The sequence below is a fragment of the Rattus norvegicus genome, chromosome 9 (assembly GCF_036323735.1).
Source record: "Rattus norvegicus strain BN/NHsdMcwi chromosome 9, GRCr8, whole genome shotgun sequence".
Classification (NCBI taxonomy): Eukaryota; Metazoa; Chordata; class Mammalia; order Rodentia; family Muridae; genus Rattus; species Rattus norvegicus.
This window is the reverse complement of record NC_086027.1, coordinates 80,383,377-80,411,204: the sequence shown is the minus strand read 5'-3', so window position 1 is coordinate 80,411,204 and position 27,828 is coordinate 80,383,377. Positions and strand designations below refer to the sequence as shown.

The 27,828-nt window shown below is 41.4% G+C and overlaps 1 protein-coding gene across 1 annotated transcript in view; it reads left to right on the top strand.

Annotated features, from left to right (window-relative positions):
• Window positions 1–27,828, top strand: part of Abca12 (ATP binding cassette subfamily A member 12) — a 173,220-nt gene that overhangs the window by 34,136 nt on the left and 111,256 nt on the right. The window contains exon 3 of the mRNA NM_001427691.1: window positions 26,161–26,314. Coding sequence (NP_001414620.1) covers window positions 26,161–26,314 — 154 coding nt within the window. The remainder of the gene's footprint in view (window positions 1–26,160; window positions 26,315–27,828) is intronic.

The following is a 27,828-nucleotide window of genomic DNA, read 5'->3' as shown; positions in this document are numbered from 1 at the left end:
TCTATATGAGGTTTCCCTCCCCATCCTCTCCCCATTACCGCAACAATCATGTTCACTGGGGATTCAGTCTTGGCAGGACCAAGGGCTTCCCCTTCCACTGGTGCTCTTACTAGGCTATTCATTGCTACCTATGAGGTTTGGAGCCCAGGGTCAGTCCATGTGGGTAGTGGCTTAGTCCCTGGAAGCTCTGGTTGCTTGGCATTGTTGTTGACATTTGTTATTTCATGTGGGCTGCTTATGTTATTTCAGATGAGCTGTGGCTTTGACCCTATTGTCCCCAACAGGGCACCATGATGCCAAAGTGCTCAGAACATCTAGTAAGCATCTAGACAGGGTGTAGAAAGCAGTCTCATGGTCATACCAGTGACAACTGACTGGGATTAATTTTTTTCCTTGTTGTGACAAATCCTTTCCTCATTGCTTATCATAAAGGAATATTATCATAAAATCTCTGATGCCAAATGCAATCAGGGTTTTGAGACCACAAAACACTCCCTGTTTGTCACCTTTTCTCCTGTTGTGACTTTAAGCCTTCATTTGTCCTTTAGTTTGTAACACTGACATCCAAACAACCCTCTCCAATGTCCCACTTGGAATAAAACCCCATAACCAGTTTCTTCCTTTCCTTGTTAAACTTTATCATCTCACAATCTACTGCTAAACTCTCTCTTTTGTTTGGAGAGTCTAGGTCTTATGATGAGTAGTAGCAATATTCTCCAGGGATATGTTGGCGATCCAATAACTTAAATCCATTACTATGATTTAAATGCACAACCCTCTACATTGTTATTGCTAATAGCTACTAGATGGTTAAATTGTGTGTGGGGGCATGAGCGTGATTTTGAATCATGATTAATTTCTGTCAGCTCTCAAATCACCCATTCACACACAATGATGAAGTAGGGAGATTGTGAGGCACAAGTCCTGATTAAAGTTCCAGCGAGGGGCTGGTGAGAAGGCTTGGTGGTTAAGAGTATTTGTTGACATTGGAGAGGGCTAAGATTCAATTCCTTGCACTCACATGGCAGTTTATAACCATTCCTAAGTTCAGTTCCAGGTGATCTGATATACTCTTCTGACCTCTAAAGACAGTGCTTATATGTGGTGCACAGATAAACAGGTACACATACATATGTCTAAATTAAAGTAAGCAAAAATCTAAAGTTCCAATGCTCACAAATACTCACAAATACCATTGAGCTTTACTACCTAACCCATGAACAAGGAAATGATGCTGATCTCCCATGGTTACCTGAATAAGACCCAAATGCAATGTTATTTGTGAAAACACCTTTCATCAAAACACACTGTACTTATGTATAGATAGTGTAATTCCAGAGAATGAAAAAGATGCCTTGAACAAGCTCTTTGGGAGATACAAAAGATAACTTGCATTTAGGAAAACTACAAGAAGACTGGCATTAGCAATATGTGTGGAACAATGAGTGGGTCACATACTCAGACATTGATGTAAGAGTCTCTTTGATGACACTCATCCGCTCTTTCACATCAGCCTGGCCTTAAAGCTAACAGGTTAGAAACAGTGTGGAAAACAAGGGGACTGCTTGAATGAGGAATATTGATTGTCCAGGGTCTCAGGTTCCTGTAAGTGCTATGGCACAATTATAAAAGTACTAGGATACAAACAAAATGATTTATCTTAGTAGATGGGAGACACATCTTGCAGTTGGAAGATAGTTGAGGGATGGAGGCTGGCAGGGATCTTACTCAACACTAAGCTTTGATTATGTTCTAAACATGGGAGGGCAGCTTAAGAAAGAATAAATTAATGCGCCAAGAATAATCAAGCAGTTTCAGTCCTATACCTAGGCTTGATGCAACTACAGGTGGGTTGTCAGGTAAGAATCATGCTTTCCTCTGCAACACTCTTAATAGGTTATGCCAATGTTCTACTTTGTATAACAGTGTGGATAAGCTGGGTAGCACTGTTAGCAAGAGTATTTCCAATAGTCAAAGGACAAGAAACCATCCAATACCATTTTCATATTGACTTTGGGTTAGAACCATCAAAATTCCATACACACACACACACACACACACACACACACACACACACACACACACACACATATATTTTAAATATAAATTTCCACTGTGAACCTTGTTTTCCTGAACCCCCTTCTCTCTCCTGACACAGTGTCTTCTCTTGCAAAGTCATGACCTTTCTAAAAACACAGGTGTAGAACCTGTACTCACTTTGTGGTAAGCTGTAAGATCGGCGTCACAGATCAGAACATACCAGCATTCAAATGTAATGTTATTTAGAAGGAAAACCAAATCTAAGCCCTGCCTTGTTTTTCATTTATTAGTTTGCTTTGCTGAGAGGTGCAGGCTAGTACACTTAAGATACAATTTACCTTGAGCTTTTGAACACAAATATGTACGATATAAAACTTAGGGTAATTGGTATCTATTTTTCTAACCAAAAGTTGGTGCCATAAAATTAGGCTTAACTCAAGAAGCAATGATTCCTGATAGACCAAGTGATTCTCAACTCATTGATCAACCAACAGAGGAGTTCCCAAGCATGGGTCCAGAAAAGATAAAAAATACAGTCTGACAGTGAGCAAAGAAGGCCTTGATGAAGAACTCATTTCATGGGTTGCCTGACCCTTTCGGGATGGTTTACATAAAACCACCACTACTTAAACAAGCAAAAATGGCTATAGAGTAGAAGTGGCATAGCCAAGACAATGTGCACTTTCCAGTACATATCCTCAGTGGAGGGGAGAATAAAGTGGCTGTGAACATGTCTTCTCTTTGGCCCACTCCCCATCTAAGTAAGTAATTCCTTTTTCTTAGAAAGACGAAGGCCATTGTTTCTTGGATTTATAATCTTGTGTGTTTAAAGCATTTTGAGCACCAGTAAAGAATAAGTGTCCATCCCAGGCTAAGCTCTTATAAATTTCTGACTTAGATTTACCTCTTAAAGGGAGTATGCTTTTCCAGGAATTTAAAATAACTGTATTGAATTACGAACAATTGTTCACACCCCCATTTTCATGTGTAAAATCAGGGAGACAACATGGGACTGAAAATGTAAAATAGACCTTTCAAATACATGCCAGAGTCTACCAATTACCATAGACAGCAGAAAGAAATCCCATCTAGCTAATCCATTACAAAAATGAAAGACAAATGTCACCTACAGGATATGTATTGAGACTACAGTAAGAACTACAATTAGTGTATCTATCTGCAATCTGTATTTTGGTATCAATCTGACTGAAATATACGTATTTAATTTTTTCAACTTTCTGTCATACCCACGTTCTATCAGCATATTTTAATGCTGAAAGCCATCTTCCTTGAACTTAAAGCTTTTGCTCATTTTCCCTTAGCATTGGCAGAATATTAAGAGCTGCACAGTCTCAGCAAAGGAAATGACAGTCCAATGCTTATGGGAAAACCTGTGGCATTTTTAGGAACAATAGGAAAAGCTGATCGCTCATTCTGCTTGCTTGAGTGATAAGAGCAAGAAGGGCCGTGAGAGGGAAGGCAGAAGTCTGAGGCCATGGAGAGGCAGAGGGTGGACTGAATGACTTTAATGTCTATACCCTGACTTCACTCAGCCTTTAAGCATCTGGAGACGGCAGTGATAAAGTTACTCCAATTGTGATGTTTGAAAAGTGGAGAGTAGATGGAGCTTTGAGATATCTTCCCTGCTTCTTTTCTATTATTTATCAACATGCTCTGGGGCTGACCCTGAGGATCTGATATTGAGTATTGACTATTTAGTGAGATCTTTCAGTCAGTGATCTACTTATTCTCTCAGAACCAGAAAGGAAGTGTATTGATTTCCAGGGTCTAATGCTTGAGTTTCACGTATGCTGTCAATTTATTTTAAAGATCATCCCAAGATTTCCTCCTGTGTTATAGGGCAATTCTCTTGAATGTGCTTCACCCATCACCAATATTGAACTGGGAAGAAAAGACGGTAGAGGGAGAAATTCTAATGGCTAATATCTCTGAAGATGGGCCATTGGAAGTCTTTCGTCTTCTCTGCCTCTCCTTGCGTCATTAAGCTAGGAGAAAAGCAGCATGTGCATACTTGAGACCTTAGGCTGCCACAGAGTGCACTGAATAGGCACAGAGAGGACAAAACTGAAGGACAATACCCTGTGTGACTCACCAAGTTTGCTAGCCAATTCACTTTCTTTCAATTACTGTACTTGCCTGATAGGATTTCGTTTTATTGCTACTTTAGAGAAGTCTAATCCTAGAAGGGAAGTTTTAAAATAAGAAAGAGAAAGGCCATTGTGAGGAAGGTATTGTGTTAGTTAGGGATAACTCTTAGATTTGCATGGCCCCAAATAAAAGCTGACAACCATCTTTTTTCCAGATAGCTCCATGTTATGTGCATAAACGAGTCTTCGGACAAAGGCATTGATTGGATGGATAAATGCTTAATGATGCTGTGTCTGTATTGCAGGCCCAGATATGGGAACAATATCTAGCTAGACAATGACAACAAAGGGGATAACTGCCACATGTGACTTTATAAGATCCAGAAAAAAATTTTTTTTAAATCTGAAAGGATTTGAAGGCAGAATTACCTGATATCATGGCAGGAAATTGATGGTGTCATAAACAGGATGAAATCAGATGAGTCTATAATGACTGTATCCTTTCAAACTAACAGTGTTGAAGGGCAAAGGTCAACATGATACTGCAAGGCCTTGCATTACATTTCTCCATAGAACTATGGAGACCACTGACTTAAGTTTTCCGGTGGAAGCCATGGAGTCTAGTGGAGAGGAAATGGATTGCTTCTCTGAATTTTCACTTAAGAAAAATCTGATGAGATTTCAGGACAGAACCAAAGCACTGACAAATCCTTGTCACTTGTCTTATTTATAAGTGTATCCTGGGGGAGGTGTTAAGTGGCAAATGATGAATCTGTTGATTAATATGTGAGACGAGAATGAGAGATCCTGGGAATTCACCCAAGGATTGGGCTTTTTTTTTTCCCATTCATCAGGAGAGAGCAGTGACTACCCTGGTAGCCTGGTTGGGTCAGCTGTAATGAAGTAAGTTATGTTTTTCTAGCTGGTGGAAATTCTTTGTAAAAATTAATTAAATATTTGTAGCTAGGAAAAGCTAGTTATTGTCAGTATTTTTGTGATTGCCCCATAATACTATAACAGACTCCCACGTGGAGTTACCAGGGGGTATAGTAGATAAAATGTCTAAGACCTGAAGAGTTTCAAACAAACAGTTGAGAAAGGCACTCAGATTAAACACTGAGTCAGATTTTAGAAACAAGTAAAATATATTTATTAATAATTCAGAAGCAATGCAAATGAATGGTACATATTTAACCAACAACACAAAGTTTGAAGGATTAGGAGGAACTCTTAAAGGACTTAATTAAGCTCAGTAATGGGGCACACAATGCTCAGTGGGAACAACACGGAGGTAATGTAAAATGAACAGTTTGGAGTCCTGTTTTTAATGAGCTCTGAATTAGCCATCCCTCTTAGGAATACAGATCCTAGCTAATATCATAATCAACAGGGCAAGGAGGATGTCGAGAAAACAAAAACAAAATACCTAGGTCAATGAGTTTTTCACAAGATTTGCACAAAGGGTATAGAGTTTATTAACTTAGAGAGCATTGTAATAAAGCTCTCCTTGAACTGGCTTCTAGGTAAGATTGCCTTCTAATGAGCCTTCTTGGCTTCTTCGGTAACTAAAACTTCTTATTATGGTCTGATGCAATTCTAGTATATCACACTTAAGAAAAATGTGAAATGCTCAGAACACATTGGCAAGCATGAAAATAACTTACAAATATCAAACTGTACCCACTATATATGACCTTATCAATTCCTTTCATTTTATGCTATATTGGACTCAGCACTTATTTTCTTAATGTTTAACAGAAATTGAACACGATCACTGAAGCTCCAGTGTAAATCTTCCAGATCTCGTTTCTCCCTTCCTTGCTTGCTCCCCCTTTCATTGCTAGAGAAACTGTGAGCAGCAATATTTTCACACTTGGTTTGTTTCATGCCTGACTATGATATCCAGTGATTTTTTTTGATGTTGTTGTTGTGGTTTTGTTTGTTTGTTTGTTTTATTCTGCCTTCAGTTTCCTAAACTTCATAGAAATGGTATCTCACTTGTGTATCCTTTTTCTTTGTTCATTTTAGGCTCAGCATCATGCTTTGCTTGGCACTGTATTGTATGGACTTGTCTCCACTGATCTTTACATGCATTTCCTGCCCAGATACATCACAATCTATCCGTAGTCTTCAGATAGGCACTTATATTCTCTTCAGCTCATTGTCAACCAATGAGCATTCTCTCAGGTGTCTCTTATTTTGGTAGAATCTGTCCTTAGAATTAAGCATATTTCAATCACTGTTGAACGTGCCCAAGTGCCTTCTACAGCTAGTTTACCAACTTCCTCTTTCCCACTGTGGGATGAGAATTCTTATTTCTCCGTTGACTCTCTTATTCTTGGAGATATCAGATTGTTTTCATCCAAGATGGTTGATGTTTTTAATTTCTCTAAAGTCTTTCTCTTCCAGCAGAAAGATTTCTTAGGAAGATACAGAAAATATTCATGATAGGTTTTTGAACCACATGACTTGCAAAATTACCAGAAGAAAATTTCTCTCTGTATCTCCCCACCCCCACCCCTTAGAGAGGGAATTTGATGAAAAGTGGTTCTGGCAGAGCTGGGGAGGTGCCCAGTGATGTATTGAGGGTTACAAAGCAAGCCACAGGTCACGCACGATTTCTCTTCCCATTGGCAGGGGTCTTGGTAAAGGACTCTGTGGTTTAGCAGAAGAGCTGAGTCTGACAAGAGGATGGTCTTGCTACCTGCCAACAGTGCCACTTGAGAGAAAAGGCTGTGACACAACGTTTTCCACTGGCAGGTTGTCATTTGTATCATTTGTAAACAGATGATACCTGAATATCAAAGACCTAAACATTTCCTGGCTGATGAGGAGGGCGAGACCCCTAACCAAACTGTGTGTTTCCCCAGTGAACAGGCCATCTGTTGATTAGAGAAGTACTAACCTGTGCCTTTGTGAGATTTTTTTTTCCCCTTTATACAAATGACAGTGGCAGTGTGGGTCCCCAGCTCTTATTTTGCAGTAAGTGACACACAGTTTCCCTCGATAAGTAACAACTGACTCATTTCCAAATGGAAAAGTCAGTGTCAGGAGCATACTTCTACGGGGCATAATTCTTTCCTCAGTATCATTATTCCTAATGGCTTATAGAAATCACATTTTAATCTCCAAACAAAATTTTCATCTTAAATGTATGACACTTCCACATGCCAGTCTTGTTTTACAGGAGATTTTTTTTTTGTTTTGTTTTTTTTTATTTTTTTTTTATTATCTTGAGTATTTCTTATATACATTTCAAGTGTTATTCCCTTTCCCGGTTTCCGGACAAACATCACCCTCCCCCCTCCCCTTCCTTGTGGGTGTTCCCCTCCCAAACCTCCCCCCATTGCCACCCTCCCCGCATAGTCTAGTTCACTGGGGGTTCAGTCTTAGCAGGACCCAGGGCTTCCCCTTCCACTGGTGCTCTTACTAGGATATTCATTGCTACCTATGGGGACAGAGTCCAGGGTCAGTCCATGTATAGTCTTTAGGTAGTGGCTTAGTCCCTGGAAGCTCTGGTTGCTTGACATTGTTGTACTTTTGGGGTCTCGAGCACCTTCAAGCTCTTCCAGTTCTTTCTCTGATTCCTTCAACGGGGGACCTATTCTCAGTTCAGTGGTTTGCTGCTGGCATTCGCCTCTGTATTTGCTGTATTCTGGCTGTGTCTCTCAGGAGCGATCTACATCCGGCTCCTGTCGGTCTGCACTTCTTTGCTTCATCCATCTTGTCTAATTGGGTGGCTGTATATGTATGGGCCACCTGTGGGGCAGGCTCTGAATGGGTGTTCCTTCAGTCTCTGTTTTAATCTTTGCCTCTCCCTTCCCTGCCAAGGGTATTCTTTTTCCTCATTTAAAGAAGGAGTGAAGCATTCACATTTTGATCATCTGTCTTGAGTTTCCTTTGTTCTAGGGATCTAGGGTAATTCAAGCATTTGGGCTAATAGCCACTTATCAATGAGTGCATACCATGTATGTCTTTCTGTGAGTGGGTTAGCTCACTCAGGATGATATTTTCCAGTTCCAACCATTTGCCTACGAATTTCATAAACTCGTTGTTTTTGATAGCTGAGTAATATTCCATTGTGTAGATGTACCACATTTTCTGTATCCATTCCTCTGTTGAAGGGCATCTGGGTTCTTTCCAGTTTCTGGCTATTATAAATAAGGCTGCGATGAACATAGTGGAGCACGTGTCTCTTTTATATGTTGAGGCATCTTTTGGGTATATGCCCAAGAGAGGTATAGCTGGATCCTCAGGCAGTTCAATGTCCAATTTTCTGAGGAACCTCCAGACTGATTTCCAGAATGGTTTTACCAGTCTGCAATCCCACCAACAATGGAGGAGTGTTCCTCTTTCTCCACATCCTCGCCAGCATCTGCTGTCACCTGAGTTTTTGATCTTAGCCATTCTCACTGGTGTGAGGTGAAATCTCAGGGTTGTTTTGATTTGCATTTCCCTTATGACTAAAGATGTTGAACATTTCTTTAGATGTTTCTCAGCCATTCGGCATTCCTCAGCTGTGGATTCTTTGTTCAGCTCTGAACCCCATTTTTTAATAGGGTTATTTGTCTCCCTGCGGTCTAACTTCTTGAGTTCTTTGTATATTTTGGATATAAGGTCTCTATCTGTTGTAGGATTGGTAAAGTTCTTTTCCCAATCTGTTGGTTGTCGTTTTGTCCTAACCACAGTGTCCTTTGCCTTACAGAAGCTTTGCAGTTTTATGAGATCCCATTTGTCGATTCTTGATCTTAGAGCATAAGCCATTGGTGTTTTGTTTTACAGGAGATTTTTAACTCACAACATTATGATGGATGGGTAGTCCAGATTTTTTTCCTGTGTAAGTAAGGAAATTGACTTGAGACAGAAGGTGATTGTTAAATAATAAATCATTTCAGAGCTAATACTTGAAGGATGCTTTTTAGACTTCTCTTCCTATCTGGTATTTCACTCACTGGAGGACTTTGTAAAAATTTTGCTGATAGATACTTTCGAGTAACAAGCCCAAACTCAGATTATCCAAAGGGAAAGGATTTGGTAGAAAAGTCAGAGTGGACATTTTTTTTTTCTGAGTGTGCCTTATCAACTTGGAAAGTTATTTCATGGTCCTGATCACAATTCTGCCTACTGGTGTTAAGATACCATCCCCAACTTAGCATCACTTCTCTTCTGAGTGGTGAAAGGAGAATAATACAGTTGCTCCTCCCCTCCCCCCTCGTGTGTGTGTGTGTGTGTGTGTGTGTGTGTATTTGCATATATGCACATGTGCATTCACATTTTTCTTGTGTGTGTGTGTGTGTGTGCACATGTGTGTATGTGTGTGCCTGTGTAGGCCAGGGGTCAACACTGGCTATCTTCCTCAATCATACTTTACATTTTTTGAGGCAATATCGCCTCTCACTGAACCTTCAGCTTCCCAATTAGGCTGGCCTGGCTTATGGGCAAGCTTCAGGATCCTTCTGTCCCTCACTGGTGTTACTCACAGGGATTACTGAACCTGGCTTTTGACATGGTTGCTAATAATTGAACTCAGGTCCTCATCCGTGCACGGCAAGCAATCCACTTTACTGAGTAAGCCAGCTCAGCTTTGACTCCAGTAGCGAATGCTTTCATTATTTCCATCCTCATTAAAGATATTGATGTACCTTTAGTGATGTTTCTGTGCTGGCCGGAGGATAAAATCACTGGGAGGCCCCAGAATGAAGCTCTTAGTACCTGATAGACAGGATTCTCTCTATACAGAAAGAGCCATCTCCATTCCCAACACATTTATTTAGTTTTATTTTATTTTATGGATGCTGTAAACTGAGTCACATCTCTGTAGTTCCTGGACTTCTCTAGGACATCCAGATCCAAGCCTATAGCACCTTGACCAGCATGTGTAGACCTATGATGTAACTACTGGGCGGGCTTTGTTTTTCTGACCCTTGTTTGTTCTCCTCTGATTTCCTCATTACTTTATTGTTTTTCCTCATTATGGAGTGGGTACTTTTAGAAGCCTCTGCCAATCCTTCTGCGGTGAGATTTCTGCCTCTGAGCAATGTCCCAGGTGAGTTTTGGAGACGAACTGCCGAGGACTGCAGTGCTCATTTCCAAAATGCTTCCTGACTCACCAAAGCTAAGCCCTCTTAGTGGGGTGGCAACTCACAGGCAACTCTTAAAGGTCAAAGTGAAACTATGATGTTTTCTAATGGAAGCTACTCCCCATTGCAGGGCATTTGGCTAAGAATGTGTGAGCTCCTGGATTAGGCACTCTCTCATTGTGCTCCATAAAATAGTCACTCAGGGACATTATTCATCACCATCTCTAAAAAAACACAAGTAAAGGAAAAAATGAATCCTGTGATCATGCATGTAAATGTATGGAATTGACTAACTTTAATCCTTCAGGATCTGTGTGTGTGTGTGTGTGTGTGTGTGTGTGTGTGTGTGTGTGTGTGTGTTTATCTGCAAAACTTTTTTTTTTTTCGGAGCTGGGGACCGAACCCAGGGCCTTGGGTTTGCCAGGCAAGCGCTCTACCACTGAGCTAAATCCCCAACCCCTGCAAAACTTTTTAAAATCTTTAATATGCAAAGATATCCTGTGTTCCCCAGAATGGGAGCCTGAGTTAAGTTTCATAAACACTCTGGGCCCAAGAGCCTGGATTACGGAAATCTCTGGTGCTCCTCCACTCTCCACTGGCCTACACTTAACATCGCATCTGAGCTCAGGGTAGCAGAGAGGCATTAAATCCTCCACTCATCTCTTCCCACTGCAGGCTTGGTGCCTCTGCTGCCTAGAGCCCTGGGTGATCTACGGTGCAGATAACTATTCAGGCAGCATTTTGCTCACCACTCATAACAGATGCCCTGATGCTGTAGGATGGTACCCTCTCCAGTGTGCTCCTCCTTTCATGAGGTCAGCTGGGTTTGATGGATCTGTATAGGGACAGGCTCAGGGGAGGGCTCCCCACAGTGACTATTACTAAGGGCTCCTGGCAGAAACTCCCAACTGAGGCATCAGGCATCTTTGACATTTCTCAGCAACACAGTTGTGCCAAGTAGGCATACATCCAGCCTCATTCAGCCCCTCCCAAAGGCCAAAAAGAAGGTTCCTACTTGATTAGGTCTGAGAGAATCAAAGGACTAAGTTAAAGCAAGAGGGTATATATAGCACAGTGAAGGGAAGGGAGAATCTAGCCTTCGTTTTTTTCCCCCTTAAAAGTCTAATTTAGCTGTAGAGAAGAGAACTTGCTGCTTAAGCGTCTGTTTACAGATGGCAAAAGCAGAGAGATTCTTCACAAGCGAAACTGAAGCATTGTTGCTAAAAAGGAAGTTTTGGAAAAAGCAAGCCAGTTAGTTACCACTGTGCTCATCTAGAAAGATCCACAGAGCCTTGCAGATAAGCCACGGGCCTCCACATATTTGCCCACTGGGAATAGTGTGTCTGAGATTCTTATTTTTAAATATCCCCAGATGCAATCCACAAGGGAGTTTCTTATCTGCCACGTACCTGTTTCTGTTCAATCTTCCAGCCTTAAATCATGATATTTCAAAATAAAATTTAAGTAGATCAGGGCTGGGATGTGGGAACTCCCTATCCAACTGTCTCTGGGTGGCATTCATAGAAGAGGGAACCTGTTCTGTTGGAGCCTCAGCTGAGGCAGGGTTCTGAACTTCAACCCGATCATGCATTTGAGGGTCAAAGAAGCAACGGCCAGAGGAATAGCATGGTCTGGAGTCTAGACTGCATTCTTAAAGCAAGGAATTTTCCTTTAAAATCTGATGTGCAGTAAGCCAAAATCATAAAGAGGCAGAAATCATTTCTTATTTGTCTTTGTTTGCATCCATTTCCAAAATCGTCTCTGCTGGGGCAGTTTTCACACCTCTCATGTTCTGTCCATCTGTGCACTTTGCCAACAACTTTGAGGAATGTAGGTTTGGGTCTAACAATGTGAGCCCCAGCCCCAGTGGTCCAGGATCTGTTCTTATTCTTGGTGAGTGTAGATGTTGAGCCAAGTAAATGCCAATTAAACTTTTACAATGCTTTCAGCAAGCTAAAGATTAAACCCCGATCTTACACATTTTTGACAGACACTCTAGGCCTGAACAATAGTCCTCAGATGGCGATCAGGTGAACACGGGACCTCACTGCTCACTGCTTTAAGGATCAGACCTCAGACATGAGCTCTCACTGTCAGCTGTACTAGACTTCTTGCCAATGAACTTGAACTGAGAAAAACCATCTCTCCTATGGAGCAAGACTTGCCCCAGGGAGAATTAGAATGCGTCACTGTACCACACCCATTGAGCACGCAGTAATTGGAATACTGCTCCAGTTGATACAAGTATATATTATGAATTACTAGGTAGAAAGAAACATCATGCAATGTCTCTAACCATTCATTGGCTCAGGGCACAAAGACTAGATTGAGCAGCAAAGCCACAGCCACTGAGCAGTTTAAAAAAAGATGGTGTAACAGCAGCCAGATGAGCAAAGCAGCCTATGTTTCTACAGGCCTGCCTCCTCAGTGCTCATAATGTCTCTCATAAGCTTCATCTAATTACTCTTCCTTGAGCCCTGTGAGGCAGCAAGGCCCATTATCCTCAATTGTATAGATGTAGAAATAGGTTTAGAGAGGTTAATTGACCCCGTCACCCCCTAATGATTTAAGAATTCAAGAGCAAAACCCAGAAATGTACCCGTTTTTCAACTTCCCGCCACTCCAAGATACTAAAACGTAGCTGAGCGAGGTGTCTCCATCACCAAGTCTCCTTTGGTTGCATTTTGACATGTCGTCGTTCACCTGAACTTAACCTGGCGTGAGCTGCCAAATGGATGTCAGACCTGCCCATCCTGTCCTTTAGGATTGTCACAAGGCTCATGAGAAACTGTATATGTTAATTTTCTTTAAAACTTAGGATGGTATCTTAGCTTTCTGTTGCCATGACAATGGCGGTGGATAGAACCATCTTGTGGAGGAAAGGGTTCATGTGGCCTACGTACCCTGATAACTGTCCACCACAAAACAGGAACTCAAATAGGGCAGGAACTGGAGCAGAAGCCATGGAGGAATGCTGCTTGCTGGCTTGCTCCTCACACAGTTCTCTTTTGCTTTGTTCTTCTACTCAGGACAGTCTTCCCAAGAATGACACCGCGCACAGTGAACTGGGCCCTTCCACATGACACCGCGCACAGTGAACTGGGCCCTCCCACAACATTCACTAATTAAAAAGCAAACCAAAACCCGCAAGCCAATCTGATTGAGGCACTTTCTTAACTGAGGTCCACCCCCCACCTCCCCAAATAACTCTGTCTTGGGTCTAGTTGACAAACAAACAACCAGAACAACAGCAAAGTGATCAGGATAAAATGAAACCTATTCCTTTCAGCATTTCTTTAAAATAAATGCTTTTCTATATCCAGAATTTCTGGCAGTTCAGGAAAATAGAGACTTTCCAGGTACATTTTATTTAGTAAATGCTTGATGAACTTGAAAATGACACAAGTTCACAGCCATTGTCTTATCCCTTTATAATCCCTATTAACTTTTTATGTTCAAAAAGAACTTTTATTTTTTAAAAAATACAAGAATGAGCCTTACTTAATCCCTTATTTGGTGCCAAGCACAGGGTATTTTAGTAAATATTTATTGAGTAAAAGATAGAGAGCTTCACTATGTGTTCAGTGGTTGGTATTATAGATGCCATGCATTAGTTAGATTTTTCAGAAGTATCAATATTTATGAAACGTACAAAAGTAAGCATTACTGGCTATTTCAAATAACCAATTCTACCCATTTCTTATTGGATAGTTTATATATTTACATTTTAAATGTCATCCCCTTTCTTGTTGTTTCTCTTCTCTCCCATCACCACCACCTGCTTCTATGAGGATGCTGCCCCTCTAACCCAACCATTCCCACCTCAATGCCCTGGTATTCCCCTACACTGGGGAAAGGAGCCTCCACAGGACCAAGGGATTCTCCTCCTATTGATGCCAGACAATGCCATCCTCTGCTAGATAAGCAGCTGGAGCCATGGGTCCCTCCATGTGTACTCTTTGGGTGGTGGTTTAGTCCCTGAGAGCTCTGTGGGGTCTGCTTTGTTGATATTGTTGTTCTTCGCATGGAGCTGCAAACCCCTTCAGCTCCTTCAGTCCTTTCTCTAACTCCTCCATTGGCATCTCCATGCTCAGTCTGATAGTTAGCTGAAAGCATCCTCATCTGTATCAGTAAGGCTCTAGCAGAACCTCTCAGGTGACATCTATATCAGGCTCCTGTCATCAAGCACTTCTTGGCATCAATAATAGTGACTGGGTTTGGTGGCTGCATACGGGATACATCCCCAGGTGGGGCAGTCTCTGCTCCACACTTTGTCTCCATGTTTCCTCCCTTGAGTATTTTGTTCCCCTTCTAAGAAGGACTGAACCATCCACATTTTGATCTTCCTTCTTCATGAGCTTCATGTGGTCTGTGAATTGTATCTTGGGTATTCCAAACTTTGGGGCTAATTCCACTTATCAGTGAGTGCATACCATGTGTGTTTTTTTGTGATTGGGTTACGTCACTCAGGATGATATTTTCCAATTCCATCCATTTGCCTAAAAATTTCATGAAGTCATTGTTTTAATAGCTGAGTAGTACTCCATTGTGTAGATGTACCACATTTTCTGTATCCATTCCTCTGTTGAAGGGCATCTGGGTTCTTTCCAGCTTCTGGCTATTATAAATAAGGCTGCGATGAACATAGTGGAGCATGTGTCCTTGTTATATGTTGGAGCATCTTTTGGGTATATGCCCAGGAGTGGTATAACTCAGTTCTCAGGTAGTACTATGTCCGATTTTCTGAGGAACCACCAGGTGATTTCCAGAGTGGCTGTACCAGCTTGCAATCCCACCAGCAGTGGAGGAGTGTTTCTTTCTCCAAATCCTTGCCAGCATCTGCTGTCATCTGAGTATTTTATCTTAGCCATTCTGACTGGTGTGAGGTGGAATCTCAGGGTTGTTTTGATTTGCATTTTCCTGATGACTAAGGATGTTGAACATTTCTTTAGGTGCTTCACGCCATTCGATATTCCTCAGTTGAGAATTCTTTGTTTAGCTCTGTACCCCATTTTTAATAGGACTTTTTGGTTCTCTGCAGTCAAACTTCTTGAGTTCTTTGTATATATTAGATATTAGCCCTTTATCTGATGTAGGATTGGTAAAGATATTTTCCTAATCTGTTGGTTGCCATTTTGTCCTACTGACAGTGTCCTTTGCCTTACAGAAGCTTTGAAATTTTATGAGGTTCCATTTGTCGATTCTTGATCTTAGAGTATAAGCCATTGGTATTGTGTTCAGGAAATTTTCCTCTGTGACTGAGTTTAAGGCTCTTCCCCACTTTCTCTTCTATTAGTTTCAGTGTATCTGGTTTTACATGGAGGTCCTTGATCTACTTGGACTTGATCTTTGTACAGGGTGATAAGAATGGATCGATCTGCATTCTTCTACATGCTGACCTCCAGTTGAACCAGCACCATTTGTTGAAAATGTTCTCTTTTTTTAATTAGATGGTTTTAGCTCCTTTGTCAAAGACCAAGTGACCATAGGTGTGTGGGTTCATTTATGGGTCTTCAATTCTATTCCATTGATCTATCTGCTTGTCTCTGTACCAATACCATGCAGTTTTTAACAAGATTGCTCTCAAATTGGAAAAAGAAGAAGTCAAAATATCACTATTTGCAGATGATATGATAGTATATTTAAGTGACCCAAAGAGTTTCACCAGGGAATTCCTACAGCTGATAAACAACTTCAGCAAAGTGGCTACATATAAAATTAATTCAAACAAATCAGTAGCCTTCCTCAACTCCAAGGATAAATAGACTGAGAAAGAAATTAGGGAAATGACGCCCTTCACAATAGTCACAAATAATATAAAATACCTTGGTGTGACTGTAACTAAGCAAGTGAAAGATCTGTATGACAAGAACTTCAAGTTTCTGAAGAAAGAAATCAAAGAAGATCTCAGAAGATGGAAAGATCTCACATGCTCATGGATTGGCAGGATTAATATAGTAAACATGGCCATTTTGCTGATAGCAATTTACAGATTCAATGCAATCCCCAACAAAATCCCAAGTCAATTCTTCACAGAGTTAGAAAGAGCAATTTGCATATTCATTTGGAATAACAAAAAATCTAGGATATCAAAAAGTATTCTCATCAATAAAAGAACTTCTGGGGAAATCACCATCCCTGACCTCAAGCAGTATTACAGAGCAATACAGAGCAATGAGAGAAAGTTCTACTCATTTTTATAACCCAAGACTATAGGACAGTCCTACCTATCGAAGGTGGAATTTATGTTGACATTAACAGTAGGGGAAAAGCTAACACTTTGGTGTATTAATAACATGAAGGCCTATCTTATACTAAACTCATACATCATGCAATATTCTTTTGACCTTGGGAGTTTTAACCAATTATTAATTTATATACATCTCATGGTTGATTGCGGAGTGTTGTACACTGTGCTAAGACTTATACCAGGAATTTCCTTCTTTCAAATAACTCATGATTTATGCAGTATCTTTCAAATATGCACTGTTGGTGATTTTCTTTTTTCTCCATCTTTATTAAATTGGGTATTTCTTATTTATTTATTTATTTATTTATTTATTTATTTTTATTAACTTGAGTATTTCTTATTTACATTTCGAACGTTGTTCCCTTTCCTGGTTTCCGGGCAAACATCCCCCTAATTCCCCCCTCCCCTTCTTGATAGGTGTTCCCCTCCCCACCCTCCCCCCATTGCCGCCCTCCCCCCAAACATCACGTTTACTGGGGGTTCAGTCTTAGCAGGACCAAGGGCTTCCCCTTCCACTGGTGATCTTACTAGGATATTCATTGCTACCTATGAGGTCAGAGTCCAGGGTCAGTCCATGTATAGTCTTTAGGTAGTGGCTTAGTCCCTGGAAATTCTAGTTGCTTGGCATTGTTGTTCATAAGGGGTCATGAGCCCCTTCAAGCTCTTCCAGTTCTTTCTCTGATTCCTTCAACGGGGGTCCTGTTCTCAGTTCAGTGGTTTACTGCTGGCATTCCCCTCTGTGTTTGCTGTATTCTGGCTGTGTCTCTCAGGAGAGATCTACATCCGGCTCCTGTCGGCCTGCATTTCTTTGCTTCATCCATCTTGTCTAATTGGGTGGCTGTATATGTATGGGCCACATGTGGGGCAGGCTCTGAATGGGTGTTCCTTCAGTCTCTGTTTTAATCTTTGCCTCTCTATTCCCTGCCAAGGATATTCTTGTTCCCCCTTTTAAAGAAGGAGTGAAGCATTCACATTTTGATCATCTGTCTTGAGTTTCATTTGTTCTAGGCATCTAGGGTAATTCAAGCATTTGGGCTAATAGCCACTTATCAATGAGTGCATACCATGTGTGTTTTTCTGTGATTGGGTTACCTCACTCAGGATGATATTTTCCAGTTCCAACCATTTGTCTATGAATTTCATAAAGTCATTGTTTTTGATAGCTGAGTAATATTCCATTGTGTAGATGTACCACATTTTCTGTATCCATTCCTCTGTTGAAGGGCATCTGGGTTCTTTCCAGCTTCTGGCTATTATAAATAAGGCTGCTATGAACATAGCGGAGCATGTGTCTTTGTTATATGTTGGGGCATCTTTTGGGTATATGCCCAAGAGAGGTATAGCTGAATACTCAGGCAGTTCAATGTCCAATTTTCTGAGGAACCTCCAGACTGATTTCCAGAATGGTTTTACCAGTCTGCAATCCCACCAACAGTGGAGGAGTGTTCCTCTTTCTCCACATCCTCGCCAGCATTTGCTGTCCCCTGAGTTTTTGATCTTAGCCATTCTCACTGGTGTGAGGTGAAATCTCAGGGTTGTTTTGATTTGCATTTCCCTTATGACTAAAGATGTTGAACATTTCTTTAGGTGTTTCTCAGCCATTCGGCATTCCTCAGCTGTGAATTCTTTGTTTAGTTCTGAACCCCATTTTTTAATAGGGTTATTTGTCTCCCTGCGGTCTAACTTCTTGAGTTCTTTGTATATTTTAGATATAAGCCCTCTATCTGTTGTAGGATTGGTAAAGATCTTTTCAAATTGGGTATTTCTTATTTACATTTCAATTGTTATTCCGTTTCCCGGTTTCCAGGCCAACATCCCCCTAGCCCCTCCCCCTCCCTTTCTGTAAGGGTGTTCCCCTCCCCATTCTCCCCCCCCATTACTGCCCTCCCCCCAACAATCCTGTTCACTGGGGGTTCAGTCTTGGCAGGACCAAGGGCTTCCCCTTCCACTGGTGCCCTTACTAGGCTATTCATTGCTACCTATGCAGTTGGAGCCCAGGGTCAGTCCATGTATAGTCTTTGGGTAGTGGCTTAGTCCCTGGAAACTCTGGTTGGTTGGCATTGTTGTTCGTATAGGGTCTTGAGCCCCTTCAAGCTCTTTCAGTCCTTTCTAAGACTCCTTCAACAGGGGTCCCGTTCTCAGTTCAGTGGTTTGCTGCTGTCATTTGCCTATGTATTTGCCATATTCTGGCTGTGTCTCTCAGGAGAGATCTACATCTGGTTCCTGTCAGCCTGCCCTTCTTTGCTTCATCCATCTTATCTAGTTTGGTGGCTGTATATGTATGGGCCACATGTGGGGCAGGCTCTGAATGGGTGTTCCTTCAGTCTCTGTTCTAAATTTTGCCTCCCTATTCCCTCCCAAGGGTATTCTTGTTCCCCTTTTAAAGAAGGGCTGATTTTCTTTATAGAAGTGTTTAAAGTCCTATCAGGTTTTCCCCTAATTTGTCACACTGGGACTTCTGGGTGCCAACACCCTTCCTCAGAGGGCGCGGAACAAGGAGGAGCAGATACATTTTTTTCTCCACCCACTGGAGGGTGGCAGAGCAGCAGACTTCCCTGTCAGGTATAACCTGGTACGAGATTCCTGTGGAGAGCTCTCTGGTGGAGTGACCATGTCTGTTAAATGATTTGGAAGGTCAGCTTTACATTCTTTACAGTTTTAATTATGTCTTCAAAATGTAATTAAGAGCAAAACTTGTTCAAAAACTACCAGAGTAAAAACTTACATTAAGAAATATACTCCCAAATATACTCCCCAGACCCATTTCCATATTTATATTATTTTACATTCAATTGTATTGAGTATTTCCATTGCTTTTAGATGATGCTTTTTGATCTGCTTGCCTTATTTACTCATGTCCTGAAGTTGTTTAATAAAAAGAACCATCCTGTGTGTGAGCAGTAGGCCTTCTATTATCCTGACAAGAGGGCTCTCTGTCTGAAAACTGAAGAAAAAATGTAAACTCCTTCATGAATAACTCACTAGTTTCTAGTCCAAATTTTCTGAGACTTAATTAATCTTTTCTTTGGAATACAGATTAATTTCTGTTCACCTGGAAATATAAAAACTACTGAGTAGGTTAGGGTTCTGACCTGTTTTGAGACAGACACAAAGAAACACAGTGGAAATTTGTGAATTTTGCCACTACTAGAATATCTATAAATGTCACCAAGCCAGCTTCCCAAATGCTTCCTGGCCAAACAGTGTTAAATGAAAGAAGCTTCATTACAATAAAGATTGACATTTCTGTTTTGAACAGTAGAGTAATTGTGTAGACAGTACGGGAGAGCAACATGCTCTTGAATTGACTGTGGAAGTGAACAACAATCCTACTAAAGTGAAGGTAGAGCAGAAAGGGAGGATGCTGGGAGAACACTCTGGGTCACATGACGAGCAAGAGATGATGAAGCAGAAGATGGGGAGAGAGATGGAGGAAGCAGGCGTGCAGAAAGCAAAGAAAGATTTGGAAACAGGGAAAGGGCAGTGTGGAGAAAACTAGAGAATGATGGAAGGAGAGGAGAGGAGAAGAGAGGAGAGAGAGAGCGAGAGAGAGCGAGAGAGAGAGCGAGAGAGAGCGAGAGAGCAAGAGAGCAAGAGAGAGAGAGAGAGAGAGCGAGAGAGAGCGAGAGAGAGAGCGAGAGAGCGAGAGAGCGAGAGAGCGAGAGAGAGCGAGAGAGAGCGAGAGAGAGCGAGAGAGCGAGAGCGAGAGAGAGAGAGAGAGAGAGAGAGAGAGAGAGAGAGAGAGAGAGAATGAATTAGGAAGGCTCCCCTCCCAGAGCACAGCAAACTATAGTTCATAGACCACCTCCAGCCAACGGCCTGCCTTTGTAAGTGAAGTTTTGATCACACATTGTCTGTGGCTTCTTTCAAAATAAAAGTCACCCAGTTAAGTAATTGTGATGCTGTTGGTCAGTTTACTGAGCAAATACGTTTCCTATCTGACTCTTATGGAAAGGCCCACCATCTAATCTTCTGTAGAGTATGTGCCTGAAATACCTAACCTGGTTGTAACCACAGATTACTGAGCCCTCCTTCCCCACCAGCGTTTTCAATAAATCTGAAGCAGCACTTTTTTTGGGGGTGGGGGAAAACTTTATTGATGCTATTCAAGAGAGTAGGGAGGGTTCCCTAGGCCCTTCCTGTTATTACGGGGTTTGGGATGGAATTATGAGGGAAATGCTCAGTGTTGGGGGCTGAGTTCAGATGGGAACTCCTCAGCAACTGAGGGCTTCTCTCTTGCTCTCAGTATCCTTGCTGGGCTGGGGTGGGTGGTCCAGGGTTTCTTACTCCTTGGAAGCCATGTAGGTCCACCATCCTGTTGCTGTAGCTGTATTCATTATCATACCAGGAAATGAGCTTTACAAAGTTGTCATTGAGAGCAATGCCAGCCCCAGCATCAAAGGTGGAAGATTGGGAGTTGCTGTTGAAGTTGCAGGAGACAACCTGGTCCTCAGTGTAGCCCAGGATGCCCTTTAGTGGGCCCTTGGATGCCTGAGCAGCACTTCTAAGTCGGGAGCTGAGCTAAGTAATGTCTCTCTTCTCCATGGGGTGAGTTGAACTCTGGGTAGCTTACGCATGCAAAGCAGGTGTCCCAGTCTCTGAAACTTCATTTCTAACTCAGTCCCAGGTGATGCCACCGAGGCTGTGGTCCACCCATTGCTTTAATCTTCATGGTATGTCTCCCGAATAGTGCTCTGAATAAGGATTTTTGTGTAGTGGGAAAGGAAAAGCTGATCTTTCCTGTCAGTGAGCATGGATATATGGACTGGCATCACTACACAAAGTATGTGCTGTTCAAGACCTTAGATCTGAATCTGTTTGTACGGCGAGTTTTACTGGATTTGATTTAGGTTAGATTCATTCCTAAAGCTGTCCTATGGTTGCCTTTGATTCTACTTCCCAAGACAAGTGAAATGTGTTGACATTCCAATGGGGTGGTGTTAGTAATGCGGACGTTCTCCGTTCTAAGGCAGTAACTTCTCCCACCCAGGGTTGGTCACTCACTATATATATTGGGGAAACTGAGTGGTGACTTGGGATTTTCATTACTATTCTTTCTCCTCTTCCAAACTGGGTTAGGGACAAATCTGACCTCCAGAAGCTATTCTCCCAGTGATGGGCATGGGTGTTTTCCTGAGTGTGGACTCTTTGGGTATCATGATACCAAGAATCTTGTCCTACTTGATATCCTGAGCCCCTGAGATCTGATTTTACCTGCAAGTTTTGCTGTGGTTTGGTTTACAGTCATGGCTTTCTTCCACTTGTTCCTTAAATCTGAGCTCTGGTCTAGAACATGGCCATCAATTATTAGGATAAACTATGCATGCATCTTAAACGTCTTGTGAAAGAGAGGGAGCTTTTCTTTTTCCCCCCTTCACTCACATTTAGGGATATAAAGGGAAAACATTATTTTAGGATCTGAACACCACAGAGACACCTTTAGAGTAGAATAAGTTCAAGCTAAATTTAGCCACTCCTTAGAGCTCGTGGTTGTCTAGTGACAAGTTGCTCTCAGTCGTTCCTTCCTTGAGCAGATAACTGAGATCATCAGAAGACAGAAAAATCCATTTTCCTTTCACAAGGAAGCCACAAGAGTTTAATTCTACTTGATTCTCGTTTGTTAGCTCTAGAGAATTCCCATGCTTTGCGGAAAGTTGGTACGGAAGAGAAAAGAAATCTTGGCAGAGAACCTAGGATGAGTGGCAAAATGCATGGTACACGTCTCGCAGAGAACACAGGACACAGGCATGCTCCTGCATCAGTCCCCTCCCTATGACGAATGCACAGACCTTAGTTCAAAGATGACCAAGTGTGGGCTCCAGGCAGAACACGCCCTGTGAAGCACTTGGGCAAAAGGGAACCTATTACTCATTTGCATGGTCCCATTATGACAGCTTAAATATCACTTATCAATAATCTAGGCACAGTGTTATCACCTCTCCCTCTGATACTTCCGGAGCTGGTTGTTGTTGTTTAATCAAGACAGTAAGTAGGTTGGTCCTTTTTTTTTTATGACATTGAAGACTATTGTGAGTTTATATTGTTTCAAATTCTTCTCGAGCAATTTGCAAGTTAAAATCAACTCCAGAAAAGGTAAAATTGGATGCAAAACTCCCTCCTTCCCACAGCATCTTTCATTCTTTGCCTCATTTCAGGCCATAGCGTAGCCTTGGTGTACTTCTGTTTGTTAGAGCCCGGCCCCACTCATTCATCCCAGCAGAATTAAGTGATGCAGAGTAATGGAAACTTCTATCATGTTTCTACATCTCTTCATTTACTTCCTTTCCATGTTACTTTGTATCTACATGTTTATGTCTGTGTACCACATGTGTGCAGTGCCTACAGATGCTAAAACAGTGGATCCCCTGGAACTAAAGTTATAGACACTTGTGTGTTGTCTCACAAGTGGGCAGTCTCAGGTCCTCTGGAAGAACAACCAATGCTGCTAACCATTGAGCCATCTCTCCAGTCCCTTATTATTCCTTCAAGTCAGTGTCTACATGTGCTTGAGATAGAATGGGATAATCTCATTGGCAGGGTCATAATTTAAATGAGCAGCTATAGCAGGCATCTATGTAACAAGACGGATGACCATTCATAGTGAACCTGTACTATAGATGTGTGTTGGTCTTGCATGATGTTCACTCAGGCAGAAGTTTGCTCTAGAAGGGATGGTGAGAAAGGATAAGGGCTGACTTGATTGTTCCCTAATAGCTAGTTCCCCGAAGAAGACACACATAGGAATGGTTGGTCCACTTTATTTTGCCTTTGGGTTTAGCAAAAGGAAGCTTCCTTGTGTCATAAACTGGGCCAGTTTTTGTGGTACTAGTGGGTAATTAGGTGGCCCTAAGTTCTCTTGAATCTCTTCTGAATTTCCAAGCTTTGGAAATTACCAGTATTCATTTTGAAGACAATTGGTGATTGTTTCTGCATTATTCCTTTGTGTAGGCTATAATAAAAATTTTTTCACTAGAAAGTCAGTTGCCTAAAAACAATAGGAGCGCATTACTTTACGTCTCTGGAGATCAGAAGTCCCAGAACTGAATCTCAGTGTGCATCACGTAATCACGAACTGATTACGGCATGAGCAGACCTTCATGTCTCTCAGACTTTCTGTGCAAGAATTGGCTTTGTAGCCTTCTGTAGACTTCTGTATGAAGCTCACCCCTGGACTAGTAGCTGCCCTCTTCATCTTCAAGGTCAACAACACCATTTTTCCTAAAACCTCTTCCTTTACCTTCTTGCTATTCTTCTGGCTAACATTCTAGGCCCCCTTCCAGTTCTTTCTTTCTACTGGCCTGTCTTTAGGCAATTTAGACCACATCTCTTCACCTCTCCTCTCTTCTCTCATATTAATACATGGTCATGGTGAGCTCACCACTAAGTTTGTCTCTTTCTCTTTAAAATGAAACTAGGCTCGCACTGACTCCCTTTTAAACCAGATTCATGAGGAAATTAAGGTTGTTTTGAGCCTCCAGATTGGAATTTCCCTTGGAGTTATAACATCTGTCTTTTTTTGAAGTTCATTGTCTCCCATCTTTTCCCACAGGACACATCTAGTGTTTTAATATCAAGCCTAAGTGTGAGAAAACCCTCATATTCTACAGCTGGCCAACTGCCTTGCCAGCCAGCACATTGCATAAAGCGGTTGTTAAAGTCGGCCCTTCACCACTGCGGTGCATGAGTAATGCTGGGGAAAAACCTGCATGTTCATTCACACCATTTACTGTTGTTTTTATTATTTTACAGAGTTTGACATTTTATTTTTCAAATGAAATTTGTTTCTATTATTCCTGTGCCCTGCTTCCCAGCCCTTCACTTTTACTTTTGAGTTGCACGTGCCTTTTGCCCCTCCCTCTCAACCAACCTGGTCCACTCTCCTGGTCTCCTGTCTAGTTCCACGGTCTGCACCTGCTCTTCCAACCTCTCATTTACAAACATATATGCATATATCTCGTGTATACTAACATTTGAAGTTAAGATCCCCAGATATAAAAGGCAACATGGGGGTTTTGTTGTTCTGAGAGGAGGCAAGGTCACTTAATGCCAGATTTTCTGGTTCCATTCATTTTCCTGTCAATTTAATTTTTATTAACAGCTGAATACATTCTTTGGTGTCTATAGACCATGTTTTTATTATCCAGTCTCCTGCTGATGGACATCTAGGCTGTTCCATATCATCACTATTATGAATAGTGCATTAATAAGCGTAAATGCACAAGCAGCTCTGTGGTAGGATGATACACAGTGCTTTGAGTACATTCCCAAGAGTACCATGGCTGGGTAATAGTGTACTTCCATTTTTCGCCTTTTGAGGAACCTCTATACCGATGGCCATAGTGTTCACATTAGTTACACACTGATGGTCTAGTGTTCACATTGGTTACACACCCACCAGCAGAGCATGCGCTTTTCTTTCCCACTTACTCAATAGCACTCATTATTTGTTTTCTTGACAGTAGCCATTCTGACTTGGGTAACAAATGGTCACAAAGGGGTTTCAATCTGCATTCCTTAATCATTAAAGGATATTGACTACTAAATATATAATATTAGATACATATACTTATTTAAATATTTGCCAGCCATTTGTGGGCTTCTTAAAGAGTCATCTTTTCATTCGCCATTTGTTGATTGGAAATTTCATGGTTTTGGTGTTTAATTTGTGCAGTCCTTTATATCTCCCATATGTTAGGCCCCTATCTGAGGTGTGGTTAGCAAAAGCTTTTCTCCCGTCTGTACGCTGTCTGTTAACTCTGCTGATATTTTCACTATTGAGTTTTTAAACAAGGGGCAAAAGAACATTTATTTGTAACAGTTAAAATGCCAAAGTGCGAGGAGTCTAAAATATTTCTTAGTCTCTGCAAAGTTGGTTGTATTCATTTGATTACAAAATCAGACATCTATTGTGGGAAAAGCTGATAATACACAGAAAGAAGAAAGGAAATTCACATAAAATGTATCACCCAAATTTAAAAGGCCATATATTTATTTTTTTTATTTTTTTGGTGTGATCTTTCAGGTTTTTAATACAAATGTGCTTATTTATTTTAAAGGATTTGGAATATTCTGTTTTTTAAGTCTGTCCCCTTTGGCATACTTTATAAACTTTCCCTATGTGGATTGGCATGCTCAATGGTTACATAACCTTTTATCACGTGGATTTATAGATTTATTTTTAAACCACACTTAACAAGTGTTCTCATTCAAGCATTATTTTAAGGGGCCGCAGTAACTCAGTGGTTAAAAATACTCACTGTTCTTTGTGAGGGCCTGAATTGCGTTCCCAGCACCCACACTAAGGAACTACAGGCTCCTGATGCTCTTTTGCTGCAGGTACCTGCATTCATATGCACATCCTGCATCCCAGGATACATCACATAGTCAAAAATAAAAACAACAAAAAATTTTTTAAAGTGTTTCTTTAGAATGAACTCTAGGTAGAAGAGCCCATGGGGCAACCAGCATTTTTTAAGTCCTTTGATTCATTTTAGGAAGTCTAGAAAAATCAGGGTGAAGAAAACCGTCTCTAGACCAGTGTTAGCCTCCATGTGGGACTGATTTTAAGGTCCCAGGCAGTCTTACCCCAAATGCAGTTTTGTAAAATGCAGCTGTTACTACCCTTCTCTCCCTCCCCAGGTGTGTCTGTCACAGTGATGTCATCTTTATTTTTTAATTTCAGGTTACCTCGCACCGCGAAACCTTCCCAGTGCTGGATTCTTCCCATTCCTACAAACCCTCCTCTGTGACACAGACTCTAAGTGTAAAGACACACCCTATGGGCCAAGAGATCTGCTCCGCAGGAAGGGCATTGATGGAACGATATTTAAAGAAAGGTAAGGCGTAGGGGTGGGGGTGGGGGCGGGGCTTCTTAGGGACGCCGAGTTTTTCTGAGAGATCAACTGTCTTTCCTTGTGAAACAACCAGTGTATCCATCTGAGAACTATGTGAGTGGATGTAACTGTGAAAGAGTGAGTGTACACTGAAGTCCCAACATTAGGAAAGATTGAACACATTCTATTTATTCTGAGGCAGTTAGCTCCTCAGATTTTCTATCGTAAGATGAATGGCTGAGGTTCTATTTTGCTTCCCTCAGAGATTCTCTGTACCTCCTTACCTTGTCAGTGACACATTGTCCTAAGACACAGTCACAGATATAAAGTAAACAGCAGGGACACATCTCCAGGAAGAATGACACATTTATATTACTATGTGTGGTCCTTCCAGTTATAATGAAAACCAGGAAGTGCATATAAGAAAACCCAAAGGTCTCAAAATGCAAAGTAATAATGTTGACAGTACAGTAATCAGCTGGGGGATGGTGGCACACTCCTTTAGTCCCAGTAGTCAGGAGGCAGAGGCAGGTAGAGCTCTGAGTTCAAGGTCAGCCTGAACCACAAAGCTAGTTCTAGTTCTAGGACAGCCAGGGCTACACAGAGAACTTTGAGTACTCCCTCAAAGTACAGTGATTAAACAATAACCTTTAAATGGGGTTAATTCATGTTCTGTTTTATGGTGTAAGAAACAGCTGAAGAATGAAGATAGACAATAGAGACCAATTACAGCCTTATCATTTACAGCCTCAGCTTCTCCCTGGAAATTGAATCTCAAAGAGATGCCCAGGAGCCCACCAGTCAATAGAACTGCAAACGATATTGTAATTTAAATCAACTGAGATAACAGTTACAGAGATTTTAAAAGGTTCACTGAATAAAAAATTAAGGATAGTTGGTTCTGAAATTTGAATGTTAAATTTCTTAGCATGTAGCACTGTTTCTCCTTTGACTGTATCAGCATCATTTTGGCCATCATCCTACAAGATGACTGATAATTTTAGAAAGATCGACTGCAACCTTTTTAGCATAAACTGTAAACATGTCAAGAATTATCATGAGAAACAATGTGGAACACACAAATGTGGCATTTGGGTTGGTAAATATCGCAGGTTTCGTTGTTTTAGTGAGTTAATCAGGTTAGTGCTTGAAATAACTCTAATATTCTCACTTGTTTATTAATTTATTCAACAAATAATGATGATGATACTCCCATAAGCCAGACACCACACAGAGATAGAAAAGACAAAGTCCTTTTTGTTCCTTGAAAATGCTTAAGAAGATACTTAAGCAATACCTTCTCCACGCTTAAGGAAGAAAAGGAACTCTTCCCATGGATAGAAAGGAAGCCCTGTGAGGGATGGTTGTGAGGGATGGCTGTGAGGGATGGTTGTGAGGGATGGCTGTGAGGGATGATTGTGAGGGATGGTTGTGAGGGATGGTTGTGAGGGACAGTTGTGAGGGATGGCTGTGAGGGATGGCTGTGAGGGATGGTTGTGAGGGATGGCTGTGAGGGA